Consider the following 12,853-nt stretch of genomic DNA (forward strand, 5'->3'; position numbering starts at 1 on the left):
TTATGGTTTCTTTGTGGAAAGATCTATGGAGTAGTTGGCCTCTTCTTGTGTTGGTGCTTTAGATCTGGACCCAAAAAGGTCCAGAGACTCTTTTCCCTCAAGCTTTATGAGTGTTAATGGAGGCCATGAGCTTAGAATAGCATTCTAGAGACCATATCATCAAATAAGGCCTTTGGACCTTTGCATGAGCACCAAGTTTGTAACTTTACGTGATATATGTGCTTGGAAGGACTGGATCTATGAGTTATCGGAACGGATCTGACCTTAGGAGTGAGTTTGAGTTTATGCATGGCATAGACTCGCCGAGTCCGAAGAACAGACTTAGCGAGTAGCATGAAGATTGTCCTTAACCACTCAGCGAGTGGTCTTGCCGAGTTAAGGGGTTGACTCAGTGAGTCAGGGAGAGTCAGAGAGGGTTGAGGGGTGGACTGAGTCAAACTGGAACTCGTCGAGTTGTTCTTGAGACTCGGCGAGTTGAGTCGTGGTGGCCCCACGATTCATGCCAGGTAGAACTCGTCGAGTCAGGGAAGTACTCGACGTGTCAAGAGAGGATCCTAGGGAGTCAGTGAACACGTATAGACTCGCCGAGTCGCTCTAGTGCACTCGCCGAGTCCGGTCAAAGTTGACCGTTGACCGTTGACCAGAGTTGACCAGTGTTGACTTGATAGGGGTAGTCAACCTTAATTGTGAAAGTGTTAATTAGAGATATATTGTGTTATAGGAGGATTATAGCTCGGGGAATCGAGCGCGATTGATTTCCGAGATTTGCGAGTTATCGAGATACACGAGATGAGTCTTCTCACTATACTTTACCTTGAGTAGGTAATCAGAGTTATGTGACAGAGTAATTATATGCTATATGTATGTTATGTGTTGTACTGCATTATTTCTATGTGATTTATGTTGTGCATGTTTATAGAGTTGGAACCAGAAGGTTCACAGAGTTAGAACCAGAGGGTTCACAGAGTAGGGTCCATGGACCCACAGAGTTATAGCCTCGAGTGGCTAATATGTGTTATGTGTGGTATTTTGGGGAACTCACTAAGCTTTGTGCTTACAGTATTGGTGTTATTTGTTTCAGGTACTAGTGATGACCGTGGGAAGGCGCCGGCTTGATCAGTACACACACACGGGATTTTATGTTATCAGATCTTGGGAATATTATATAGCATGGATTAAGTTTCAAACATTAATGATTTTATGAATGTTAAATGAATTGTGTTTTTATAAAATGTGAAAAATTGTTTTGAAATTTTCGGTGTTACAGAGAGAAGAGAAAAAGAGCAAAACTTTCGGCTACCCTCGCAAGCCTTTTATAGAGGCCGAGCCTCGCACGTACGCTGGGTGTAATGCCCTTACGTGGGGCGTACTCCTCGGATCGTCACTGCATGCGTCATCAGAGCACTCGAGTCCGAGGTGGTGCATGCATCGAGGTACGTTGGGCGTACTTCGGATCAGATCGGTGACTCCTTCGGATATACATCCGAATTAAAGATTAAATTTATATATTTTAATTATTTAATAAACTTCAAAAATTCATATCTTCTTCATACGAACTCCGTTTTCGACGTTCTTTATATCCACGCGTAGGTGAGACTACGCTCTACAACTTTCGTTTAGACTCCGTCGGCTAATTTTGACTTTTATTTTTATTATTTATTTTTATTAGGCGCGGACAGGAAAACTTCGTTATAAATTCATAACTTCTTCGTCCGACGTCCGTTGTCACCTAACTTTTCATCGTTTCGCTACTAACAACGAGATCTTCGATTCTCGTTTAGATTGTTTCAGCTAAAAACCGCTCGATCTCAAATCGAGTATGCGCGTTGCATACCGCTAAGTCGAAACTTCATAAAATCATAACTTCCTCATACGAAGTCAGATTTGGGCGTTCTATATATATTTGGAAACCTCATTTCGGCCCTTACAACTTTATGTAAAGATATCGAGTTTATTTTACACTTAAATTTTGACGCTTATTTTTATTCTTAATTAATCAAATCACATAATTAAGCAATTAAGCACAAAACACATAATACTCAAATAATACACTCCTATTATTTCAAAACGGGTTACATAGGTTAACCTAGACTATTATATCAACATTAATGGCAAGCCCAGAAACACATGCGTTACACACATTCTCCAAATGAGACTACCCAATATCAAACTTAATTGAACTTGGCAACTATAATAAGTCTTGTCTCATTTTTTTGAATGGCAAATATAAATATATATTAAACTAGTCCTAAATTATTTCACCTATGTCCACATTGGGACTTGAACCCTCGATCTCAAGGAAGGAGGGCAACATCAGATATCGCTGGGCTAGAAGCCCTTTGGGCAAAACTACTAGGCTCCCAATACCAACTCTATTTAGAAAACACTATTTTAATTTAGTGTATATATTTAACACATCGTATTTAGGTATTAATACACTTTTATTTTTTTTCTTTAATAATATTTCTATTATTATTATTATCACGTAATAATAGATATGTATATCTTAACACATATAGAACCATATTTGGTTTGCATATCGTATATCATCAAATACATTTCTAACACATAATCCAGACAATAAGCATATAGCTCACATATAAACTTTTCAACATATATTTAATACTTTAATTTATACTTGTAATAAATCATGTTCATTAAAGGGACTAGGCACTCACTTGACTTAGGTGGGTGACTGTAGAATTCTGCACCGCTCCGCGTAACACCTTGACTTTTCCTTGTACGTGACCTAAGTACGATTTATACTGAGTCTTAGTCTAGTATTTCTGGTGACAAATGATAGTCTAGATTCATCACTAATACCAATGTCTACATCAAGATATATCAAGTAAGGAACAATCAGGTAGGATCGTATCGGAGGTAGGGTCCGTTTGATATACTGAGTATACTGTTTGGAAATCTCACTTTAAACACCTCACTAAATCAAAGCTAAACATCACTATCGTAAGTAGATCCATCAATATAATGACTTGGAATCACTGATAAATCTTATTTATAGTTTCATAATAACGATTATGATTATAAATGTAAGTTACACTGAAAACGATATAAGTGTAGCTTAACTTACAGAGATTTTCCTGACAAAAGTTCGGAAATTGCACTGGTAAAACTCTGGCCCAATAGCTTCCACTAGTCGGGCTCTTAGAGACTCCATAGCCTCGCTAGAATATCCTAATTTCTAAAGAAATTTGAGTTTTTGTAGAAGAAATCCAAAGGAATTGCTCTGGTCGTGTGAGGGAACTAAATGGGGGTTGCATGCTATTTATAAGTTGAAATTCCCATTTGCATGTCGCGCCTTCAAAGGTGTGCATCATGCCCTTCTGACATGACGTTCCTCTCGCCTTGTGACACGTGACATGCTCATATTGGTTCGATGTAGCCCCCTTCTAGAAGCGCGCACCACGCCTTTGTGCGCGGGACACAAAATGTGAATCTTGTAAATTTCGTAACTTCTTCATACGAGCTTCATTTTTTACGTTATTTATATCCACGTCTAGCTACCGACGAGATATACAACTTTTGTTTAGACTAGATCGACTAGTTCTCGCTTTATTTTTAAGTTATATTTTTATAGGCTTAGACTGTTAAAGTTCGTATAAAAATCATAACTTTCTCATACGATATTTGTTCTCGACTGCCTTTATATCGAAGGACGGGTATTGACGAGATCTTCAACTCTCGTTTAGATTGTTTTTCTTAACAATAAAACTTTCTCAATTTCGGTTTCTGAGTTGCACATTGTTATACTAAAACTTTGAAAAATCATAACTTCCTTATACGAAGTCAGATTTGGACATTCTCTATATGCATGCTCTCAATATTACGATTCGTACGCCTATCATTTAGATTATTATCTTAAATAATCTTCTATAAAAAAATATATGTTTATCGCCGTGAGTGTTAGGTGTATCAAACCCAACAAATAAAGGGGTACAAAATGACTCCAAGAACACTGTTACTTTGCACTAAAAATGTAATACAAGGTAAGCAGGGTTGATCCACAGTGACACGGGACAGATGACTATACCTTTTTGCGTAAGGTACAAATGTGTCACAAAAGAGGGGGATTTATATGCAATAATTCAAATAAAGGACTGAAATAATAAGTAGTCAATTGATTAAGTAAAGTAAATTCAAGATTTATAAATACTCTAACTCTATGCAAGACTAATTAGCAATGTGATTCAAAGTATGAAATGATATTTGTTTAATTCTATCTAAGTTGGTACTTAGAAATGCTAACAAGCTCTAGCAAATCACATTCACCATTTTAATTAATCAAAATAAGCTCTTTAATTAATTCTAATCTAACCAATTTAATCTAAACAAGCTCTTAGAATTAGGTGGAAAGATTGCATTATGCTTTGTGTGAATTTTACTAACAACATTCAATACTCCTCATAAGCTCGGGAGCGTAAGAATGTGTGAATTTGATTTACACCATAATTATTCTAAGAAATTCAATTTAGTGTTTGTTACTTCTATATTACAAAACAATTACGGATGTTGAATAATAGATAACTTGAATGATTCAACCCTAACTCAATTGGCCAAAAAGGACTAGAATTGAAATCAAACTTTCAATTAAAACAAAATCAAATTCACTAGATAGCATTTAAAAGCAAACATCAAGTCACATGATTGAAGTCATGCACAATAATCAATACATGAAGTTAGAGAGTCTAGGTTTCTAGCCACACGTGACTAGAACAAAACACAAATCTAGAAATTGAAATTAAAGTCTTACAAATTGAAATCCAAACGAAATCCAAGTGTTTCCAAGTATTAATTGCCTTCCAAATCTTCCAGAAAATCGCCCCAATAACTTTTTTCTAATGGAACCGGTTACACCCTTTTAGAAAGAAGAAAAATTGTTTTTAACTCACGACCACGTTTACGCGGCCCGTGTAAATTAACACTACCATTTACACGGCCCGTGTAAATACAAGAGTACACTATGTAAATTGGTCAGGCCTTCAAAGTACAATACTCAAGAGTCTTCGTTTACACGGCCCGTGTAAACACAAGGCTTCCATTTACACGGTTGTGTAAATCGCTTAAAAGCTAAAATCTTCATTTCTTTGATATCTTCATCCTCGGTGCTCCGCAAGTCCCGAAATTTTGTTTGCAACTCTTATTTACCTCCTCAAACAAGATCCTACCTCCAAAAGTCCATGAAATATCACAAAATGTGTGAATGAAATTGTCTCGTGAAAAATCCCGAAAAAACATGCAAAATGAATGAGTTTAAGCCTATATCCAATGCACTTTTATGAAATAAAACTACAAAATTGGTGCATAAAATGCACCTAACAATGAGGAATAATTATCATATTATCATCTATCCCTATCTTGCATGCGTTACAGTATGAGTACCTTCATATTATGTTATCTATACATTTAGCCATGGTTGTTATGTTTGTTTGATTATTTATATGATTATGCTAGTGACATTATTTAATTCCCCTTTATATGTTTTTTAAGATTGATTAATTAAAAGATGTTTATGTCTTAGTAAACTTATGTTCCTCATTAGTTCGACACTCTTACTTACCTAAGCTATATTATTGTTGATCAGGTCTATTATCTGGTGTAGATAGTTAGTTTGGTTAGTTAGAAATTATAAATGTAAAACTAGATTTGTATTTTTCAAGTTTATATCTTTTATGCCATAATTTTTTGGCACCATTATCAGATGAAATGATTTTCAAGTTATCTAAAGTTCATCTTTTACATATCAACAATTTTGGTCCCCATAAATGAAAATACGAAAATGTCTTCATGTGCAGGACATTTGGGGAAGAAAAAGGCAATTACTCTTAAGGACCAAATCTATAACATCCCGAGTTCAGGAGTGCAAGTTCAGGGTTCAAAGTGTAAATGTGAAAGGGCAACTCGGTGAGTCCATGAGTGGACTCGGCGAGTAGGGTCGCGACTCTGGTCGCGTGTTAAGTGGCCAACTCGGCGAGTCGGCGGCTGCACTCGGCGAGTTGGTGTTGAGTGGAGAAAACCCTAATTTCGGAGGATGAGCCCTATTTAAAGGACATTATACCCTCCCCCCAGCCTCTTTACCCTCTCTTGAAGTCCAAAAAACCCTAAGGAGCGTTTGAGAGTGATTTTGAGGGCTTTTGAAAGAGATCTTGGAGAATGAAGAGGCTTGGAGCAAGGGGCTTTGCTAGGACTCGGATTCTCTTCTGTTGGAGCTTCCTTTTGAGGTATTATTTTGTGGCTTGGGCTATTATTCATCATTTTGGAGTATTTGGGAAGAATAGCTTGTGATGTTTTGAGTTTGGAGGTTAGATCTGAGGTTGCTACCTCAGATCTGGAATGGAGAAGGTCTAGAGTGCATTAAAGTCCCTGTTCTTGAGTGATTGGTGAAGCCATCTTGTCCCAAACCCAAACCCTAGAGTGTAAAATGCTTAGATCTACTTGGATTCACGTAAAGTTTGCCACTTTACGTGATGGATGGGTTGTAGAAGGGTAGATCTATGTTTTGGATCATCTGCATGGCTTGGAAAGCCTCTGTATGGGTTAAGAGCTAGTGGCACTCGGCGAGTCACATGGGTGTACTCGGCGAGTTGCATGAAGGTGGGCAGGAACTCGACGAGTTGGAAGAACAACTCGGCGAGTTGGTTAAAGATAGCCTTGGACTCGGCAAGTCTGTTCTTGGACTCGGCGAGTCTGGTCGTGAGGTCCTAACCTTCTTCTGGTTGAGCCATGAATCGGTGAGTTAAGGGAGGACTCGGTGAGTTGAGTGCGAGGGGACTCAGAGTTGTTGGACTCGGCGAGTTGAGTCGCGGATTAGGGAAGTTATGAGCACGGGGACTCGGCGAGTCATCAGGTTGACTCGGCGAGTAGAGTCAGTCAGGAGGTTGACTTTGACTTTGACTTTGACCAAGGGTTGACCAGTTGACTTCCAGGGGCATTTTGGTAATTGTTGGCTATTGTTTTGAGTTCAGTGTTGGTGTCGGCTAGTGGTGGAGATCGTGTCAGTGGTCGGAGCATCTTGGTCTTATCTTTTCAGTCGGCAATTGCGAGGTGAGTTATCCTCACTATATCGACAGGGTCTACGGCACCAAGGTCGGCCCTTTATCGGATTGTGATCCGGGTATCGTTGTTATGTTACTGTTTTGCTATGTTTGCATCCTGGTTAGGATGGTATATGTTAGAGACTTGGTTAAGGTCGGTATCCTGGTATATAGGATGATGCTATGCTAGTGACCGGTTAGGTCGGTATCCTGGTTAGGATGATGTTATGCTATGTGATCTGTTAGATCGGTTTGATTGAATGTGATTTGTTATATGATTGAATATTTATGTGCACATGGTTGTTGGACTGGGGTTGGGTTGAGGCAGGTCCTGCTTTGTGCTGTAGGCCAACATACCTAGGGCGGACCGGTTATCCCGAAGGCCCAGCGAGCGGTCCGGATAGGCTGTAGGCCCCAAAAGGGCGGACCAGACGTGCCGAGGCTCGGAGAGTGGACCATGCCGACTGAAGGCCCAGTGCGAGCGGACCAGTCATATTGTAGACTCGGAGAGTGGACCAGGTGGATTGAAGGCCCGGTGTGGGCGGACCAATCACACTATAGACTCGATGTATGTGGCTAGACTCAGAAGGTGGACCAGGTGGACTGAAGGCCCAGTGCGGGCGAACCAGTCACACAGTAGACCCGAAGTGCATGGTTGTTCTGTGTTCTGTTATGATATGGCATGTTGTGCGTATATGGTATATGTGGTTGGTATTTTGGGGGTATCTCACTAAGCTTTCGGGCTTACAGTTGTGGTTTAATGTTTTTCAGGTTCTTCAGGAGACCGTGGCAGGGCGAAGGCGTGATCATACCGCTCCTCATGATTATGTTTTATGATGTGGTTCTGGGAAGACTCTGATAATAATTGTATTGAAAACTTTTTTGCAATAACTTAATGAAACTGGGTTGTTTTTGAAAAATTTAAAATCGGTTGAAATTTTAGAGCGTTACAAAATCCACAACTTAAACATCAAATAATGAAATTTTTTAGGGAAACTATGTTTTGGACCTTACCCAACGAAATCAACAAGCCATATGGATCATTTCTACAGTTTTTTTAATGTATGAAGGCTTTTAACTCAAGTTTATTTAACCATTATTTTCTAAGAGGCGGTTTTAAAAGGTTTTATACCTAGCTTAAATACCAATTAAATTGATTGATATTCGTTTAATGACTTAAGAGTGTAATGAACTTTCGTCTTTTCCTATATTTAGGTAACAATGGTTTTTCCATACACATTTGACCATTAAACTTGTTTGACGTGTTCAAAGTAAGGCAATATGAGTGGTAATTACTGATTCTATTACCCTATTATGAACAGCCCAAACAAGTTTACTGGTCAAATATATACAAAAAAAATTGTTACTTAAATGTGGAAAAAAACCAAAGTACCTTACCCGTTTTGGTAGTGTTGGGTTCTTTATGCTAAGTACAAGTAGTCATTAGACACACTAATGTGACATGAATCGAACCATCGGGTTTTGGTGTCAGATTTGGATTATAGATCTGAAATAGGTGTCGTTAGTGAGTTCCGACTTTTGGATTATAGATCTGAAGTAGGTGTCGTTAGTGAGTTCCGACTTAATCTGAAGTAGCTCTTGGTGTCAGAGGATTATAATGAGATATCTTATTAAGATCGGAGGATTATTCTCTCTATTGGTCCCACTAAGTCAACATATTTTATTATTATTATTATTATTATTAAAAAACTTATTAGTATAATGAGGATATTTATCGCTTATTGATATCGGAGGATTATAATGAGATTATTCCCTCTTTTGGTATAATGAGTAGGATTGTAATAGTTATAACCTATACAATTAATCAGGGGTATTAACGCAAAATAATAATAATAATAATAACAACTCGATGAACGGTTCTACGGAGGTAAGCTTTTCATCGAGTTTTTTTTATTGCGTTAATACTCCTTATTTAATTACAATTTTGCTATTTCGCAAAGCTACAGTGGATTCCGTTGAGCCCGGGCTCACCTCCATGGAATCCATGTTTATACTCGAAAATCTAATTTTTTGTGTCTATTTTTATCTATAGCCACTTTGATGACCATTTAAAATAAAAAGACAAAAATAACCGAAAAGAAATACTCTTATTCCCCTCTTTAACAGGTGAACTGGGAATTTAAGGAGCTAAAGTGCATAAATAAAACTTTGGTGACCATTTAAAATAAAAGGCAAAAGTTTGTTGGGGAATTAGTGACATTTACCCAACAAATTTAATGGTCAAACATTATTAATATTCTATAAACCTGATAGGTTGATATTACAATTTTAGTATCTAATAAATGTTATGCAACGAAATCCCCACAACTTCATTTTACAAGATTTCAAACACCAAATAAAGGAAACCTACTTCAAATAAATCAATCATAATATCATATGTACAGTATTCACTAAAATGGATGTAAAAAGAATAGAACTTCTTTTGTTAATTCACCATTATCATCAAAAGATAAATAAACGAACCATAACAAGAAGATGGATTATTCTCCCTCTCACCTATACAAGTTAGGGTTCTTCCATACCTTCAAACATAATTAAAAAAGAAAACAAAAAAAAAGAGAGAAAAAAAAAATCTTGGAGCCATGAACCTTCGAACTTCTACCAAAAATCAATCGAAGAACCACTCTCCATCTGCTCGATAGATTTTAGTTATACCTTTGGAGGTGCTTCAGATACTTTGTATGAATCAGCTGTTATAGAACCCAACCATAAACCAGGAAACAATGTCTGCAAAAAGAAATTACAGATCGTTAGAAATAATTCGAAGATTGAAAGATTAAAGCACATAATTGGATCTTGATGATGAAATCATAGGATTCCCAAAAGAATACTAATTTTACGATTCGATCTAACAAGATTTACGAAACCAAAACGGGAAAAAGGGTGAAAAGAAACTTACATCAAGTTGTTTCTGAACAGTCCTTGGTCTCTTTTTTGGCCTCCGGGAAGGCTTTGATCCAGTCCATGCGAATATATCTTCTTCGATCTCATGACGCGAAAGTGCAATCGAGAATTTCTGCTTCTTTGACGTTCCAAAATTGCTGTGATCGTTATTCTTCACTTCTGATGCTTCTTTATTGGGATTATTTATTTGCGAGGCTGTATTTTCCGGCGATGACGATGAACCGATCTTCGGTAAACCTCCATTAAACTGCTTGTGATTCATCGGCGGCCTTCTGGGCCTCAAATTCCAAATCTTCGGCAAGGATTCTTCTTCTTCGGCTGCTGCAGACGGAACGGCGTTGTCAACTGGTGTTGACGAGTGGTTTTCCTCCGGGACGGCGTCGTCATGCTTGATATTGCTGTTCTTCCGGAAACGAATACAGATCTTATTCGATCTTTTGCCTTTACTGCTATCGACCGATTTTGTAGATTTTGCAGACGATGGTTTCCTGGTATGCTTTTCAATTCCTTTCGAAACGGCGCAGCTCGGTTCAGATTCCGACTCCGAGTCACGCATCGGAGATTGCTTGTGCAAAGGTGACGGCCGCCGAGAAACGTAAGATGGAGAGGGATGCCGCAGAGGAGGATGAGGAGGAATATGAGCATGAGAAGCCGGAGGCGGAGATTCACGCCATGGAGTAGACGGAGATCGATGAGGCGGAGATGACGATGAAGTTTCTCCGGCAAGTCTGCTACGGCCGCTCCGGTGGTTCTTCCATTTTAGATGCGGCAACGAGAAGTTATGAAGCGGTTGAGATTTCGCTGGTACCGGTGAAGCCATTTCTTTCACTGTTCCTACCTAAACCCTAACAAACTAACACCGATCCATCAAAAGCTTTGTCATTTGAATCAGGAAATGAATCCAATCAATGATCATTAAAAAAAACTTGGATTAACAAATCCCCACATAATCAAATCAATGGATGAACTTGTGGTACCAAATGAAAGTAGAAAAATCAGAAAGAATCCAAATTCCTGGATAAATAGGGGTGAGATTGAATGAACATGGATTTGATCTTGCACAAATATTTGAGATTGTATGAATGTGAAAACTGAATGAGATCGAAATCGAAAGCTTTGAAGAGAATGAAACGAGAGAAATTATGAGGAACGATTCAAAGGCTTTTTAACTGAAAGACCAGTAGAAGAACAGATAAACAAAGAAGATGGGTGGGGGTGGGGGTGGGGATGGGGTTTGCATTTGCAGGGCACGAAACATTGTTATGTTCCCAATTTGCCCTTATTACTTACGAAAATTACCTGATGCCACCTACCAAAGAGCTTCGTTGAGGTTGAAAAGGAGACCAATTCTTGGTGGTCAAGAAAACCAAACCAAACCAAATAAAATATTTTTTTTTCAATCTAATATTTTGAAATCATAACTTTTTAAGGATTAGATCTTAAAATGACGCAACGATTCCGATTCTATTATGTATTTTGATTTTGTTCAATTAGTTCTTAAAAAAAATTTAGCCGGCTAACAAGAAGGTTTCTAATCTAACAACTAATTAGGAGGTCCTGGATTTAATTTCAGGCAGAGTAGATATTTAAATTATTTGTCATTTCAAAAAAATATCATATTAAAGGAAAATGACGCAACGGCTCTATTATGTATTTCGACTTTGCCCTATCAGTCCTTAAAGTTTTTTTCGTGTCTTTTAAGGGAATAACCGTAAAATGACATGTCTTTTTAGTCATCTTAACTTGAAATAACCGGTTCTATCTACTAAATAATCAATTGAAAATGACATGGCTTTGTAAAGTTCACAATGTCAGCTACCATAGTCAAATTTGAGGAACTGTAGGATGGAACATATAAACACATACATCACTATCGTTTACATACCGACCTACCCTACCCCATTTTCAACTTTCAAGCTTCGACCATCACCCTCTATTTCCCAATAATTTTGCAAAACACGACCTAGTAACAAAGCCCCACCATAGATCACGGTTGGAACCGACTGTGTCATGCTAAGCAGCAAAACTGCCACCAGATCTTACCTTGAAGTCGCCATGAAAACCATGGCCAGAATCTGCATCCAAACAGAAAACACAATCAATTATGTCGATGTCGTCAAACGAATTGCCGCAAATTCCCTTGTCCCGATGAGCCCACTGGAAAGTCTAGCCTCCACCGTTGCTCAAGTGGTTAACTCATCAAGAGCAACCCTAATTTTTGTTTGGCGGAAGCATCGCGAAGCTCGTGGTGAAGCACCGCCTATTTTTTCAGTGGTGGAACCGAAAATTAAGACCGATATGTTTGACTGGTGGTGTAGCGATGAAATGCCGATGACGTTTGACTGCAATCTCAAAGGCCTCTGCACCACCCAGGATTACCTTTCTCAACTCTAATTCTCTTGAATCATATACGAGTCTCTTCATTTTCCCACTTCTTAAAAGCAACCGGTACTCCGAATTCCAAAAACAAATGCACAAAACGAATAACTTAAATCAAGAATTCAAAATCCAAATTATTCGATTGAAATGAAGTGATCATAAGTTTATGCAAATGGAAAACTAAAATACCGATCTGAACCGGTAAATCACTTGGAACATCGGTTGCAACAAACCTATTATCATCAAAAAGCTTGTTAACTTCATATTTTAGAAACTTTAACAAAAACCAATCGCTCGGTGTCGTATTCATAAATTCAACGATCTTCAGTTGTGAGAATTTTAGAGTGAGAAAGAATTGAGAGATAAGAAGAATAAGGAGGAGGAATTTTTTTGACTTTTCAAAGTCAATGTTAAGGGAAAATGGGTCAATGTCTATGTGGCAAATGGGTAAGTGGATTGCCCCTTCATTTTGTCCAAAGTGACTAAATTGACTTGACAAA

At 38.1% G+C, this 12,853-nt stretch overlaps 1 protein-coding gene and 1 pseudogene across 1 annotated transcript; one reads left to right on the forward strand and one right to left on the reverse strand.

Moving 5' to 3' along the window:
- Window positions 1–9,470: 9,470 nt before the first annotated feature.
- LOC145063156 (uncharacterized) lies at window positions 9,471–11,195 on the reverse strand. The gene is made up of 2 exons (XM_079010744.1): window positions 9,970–11,195; window positions 9,471–9,797 (listed from the first exon to the last, which is right to left on the reverse strand). The coding sequence occupies exons 1-2, from the start codon at window positions 10,792–10,794 to the stop codon at window positions 9,720–9,722; spliced, it is 903 nt and encodes a 300-aa protein (XP_078866870.1). The 5' UTR covers window positions 10,795–11,195; the 3' UTR covers window positions 9,471–9,719.
- A 789-nt stretch (window positions 11,196–11,984) lies between these two features.
- LOC145063744 (pyruvate kinase, cytosolic isozyme pseudogene) lies at window positions 11,985–12,368 on the forward strand (annotated as a pseudogene).
- Window positions 12,369–12,853: the final 485 nt, after the last annotated feature.

This window comes from Lactuca serriola, chromosome 7 (genome assembly GCF_051521515.1).
Source record: "Lactuca serriola cultivar US96UC23 chromosome 7, Lser_US96UC23_V15, whole genome shotgun sequence".
NCBI classification, from domain to species: Eukaryota; Viridiplantae; Streptophyta; class Magnoliopsida; order Asterales; family Asteraceae; genus Lactuca; species Lactuca serriola.

Coding starts and splice junctions, on each gene's coding strand:
- LOC145063156 (XM_079010744.1), bottom strand. CDS start 10,794: ATGGCTTCACCGGTACCAGCGAAATCTCAACCGCTTCATAACTTCTCG. Junction 9,798..9,969: donor CTGTTCAGAAACAACTTGAT/GTAAGTTTCTTT, acceptor TTCTTTTTGCAG/ACATTGTTTCCTGGTTTATG.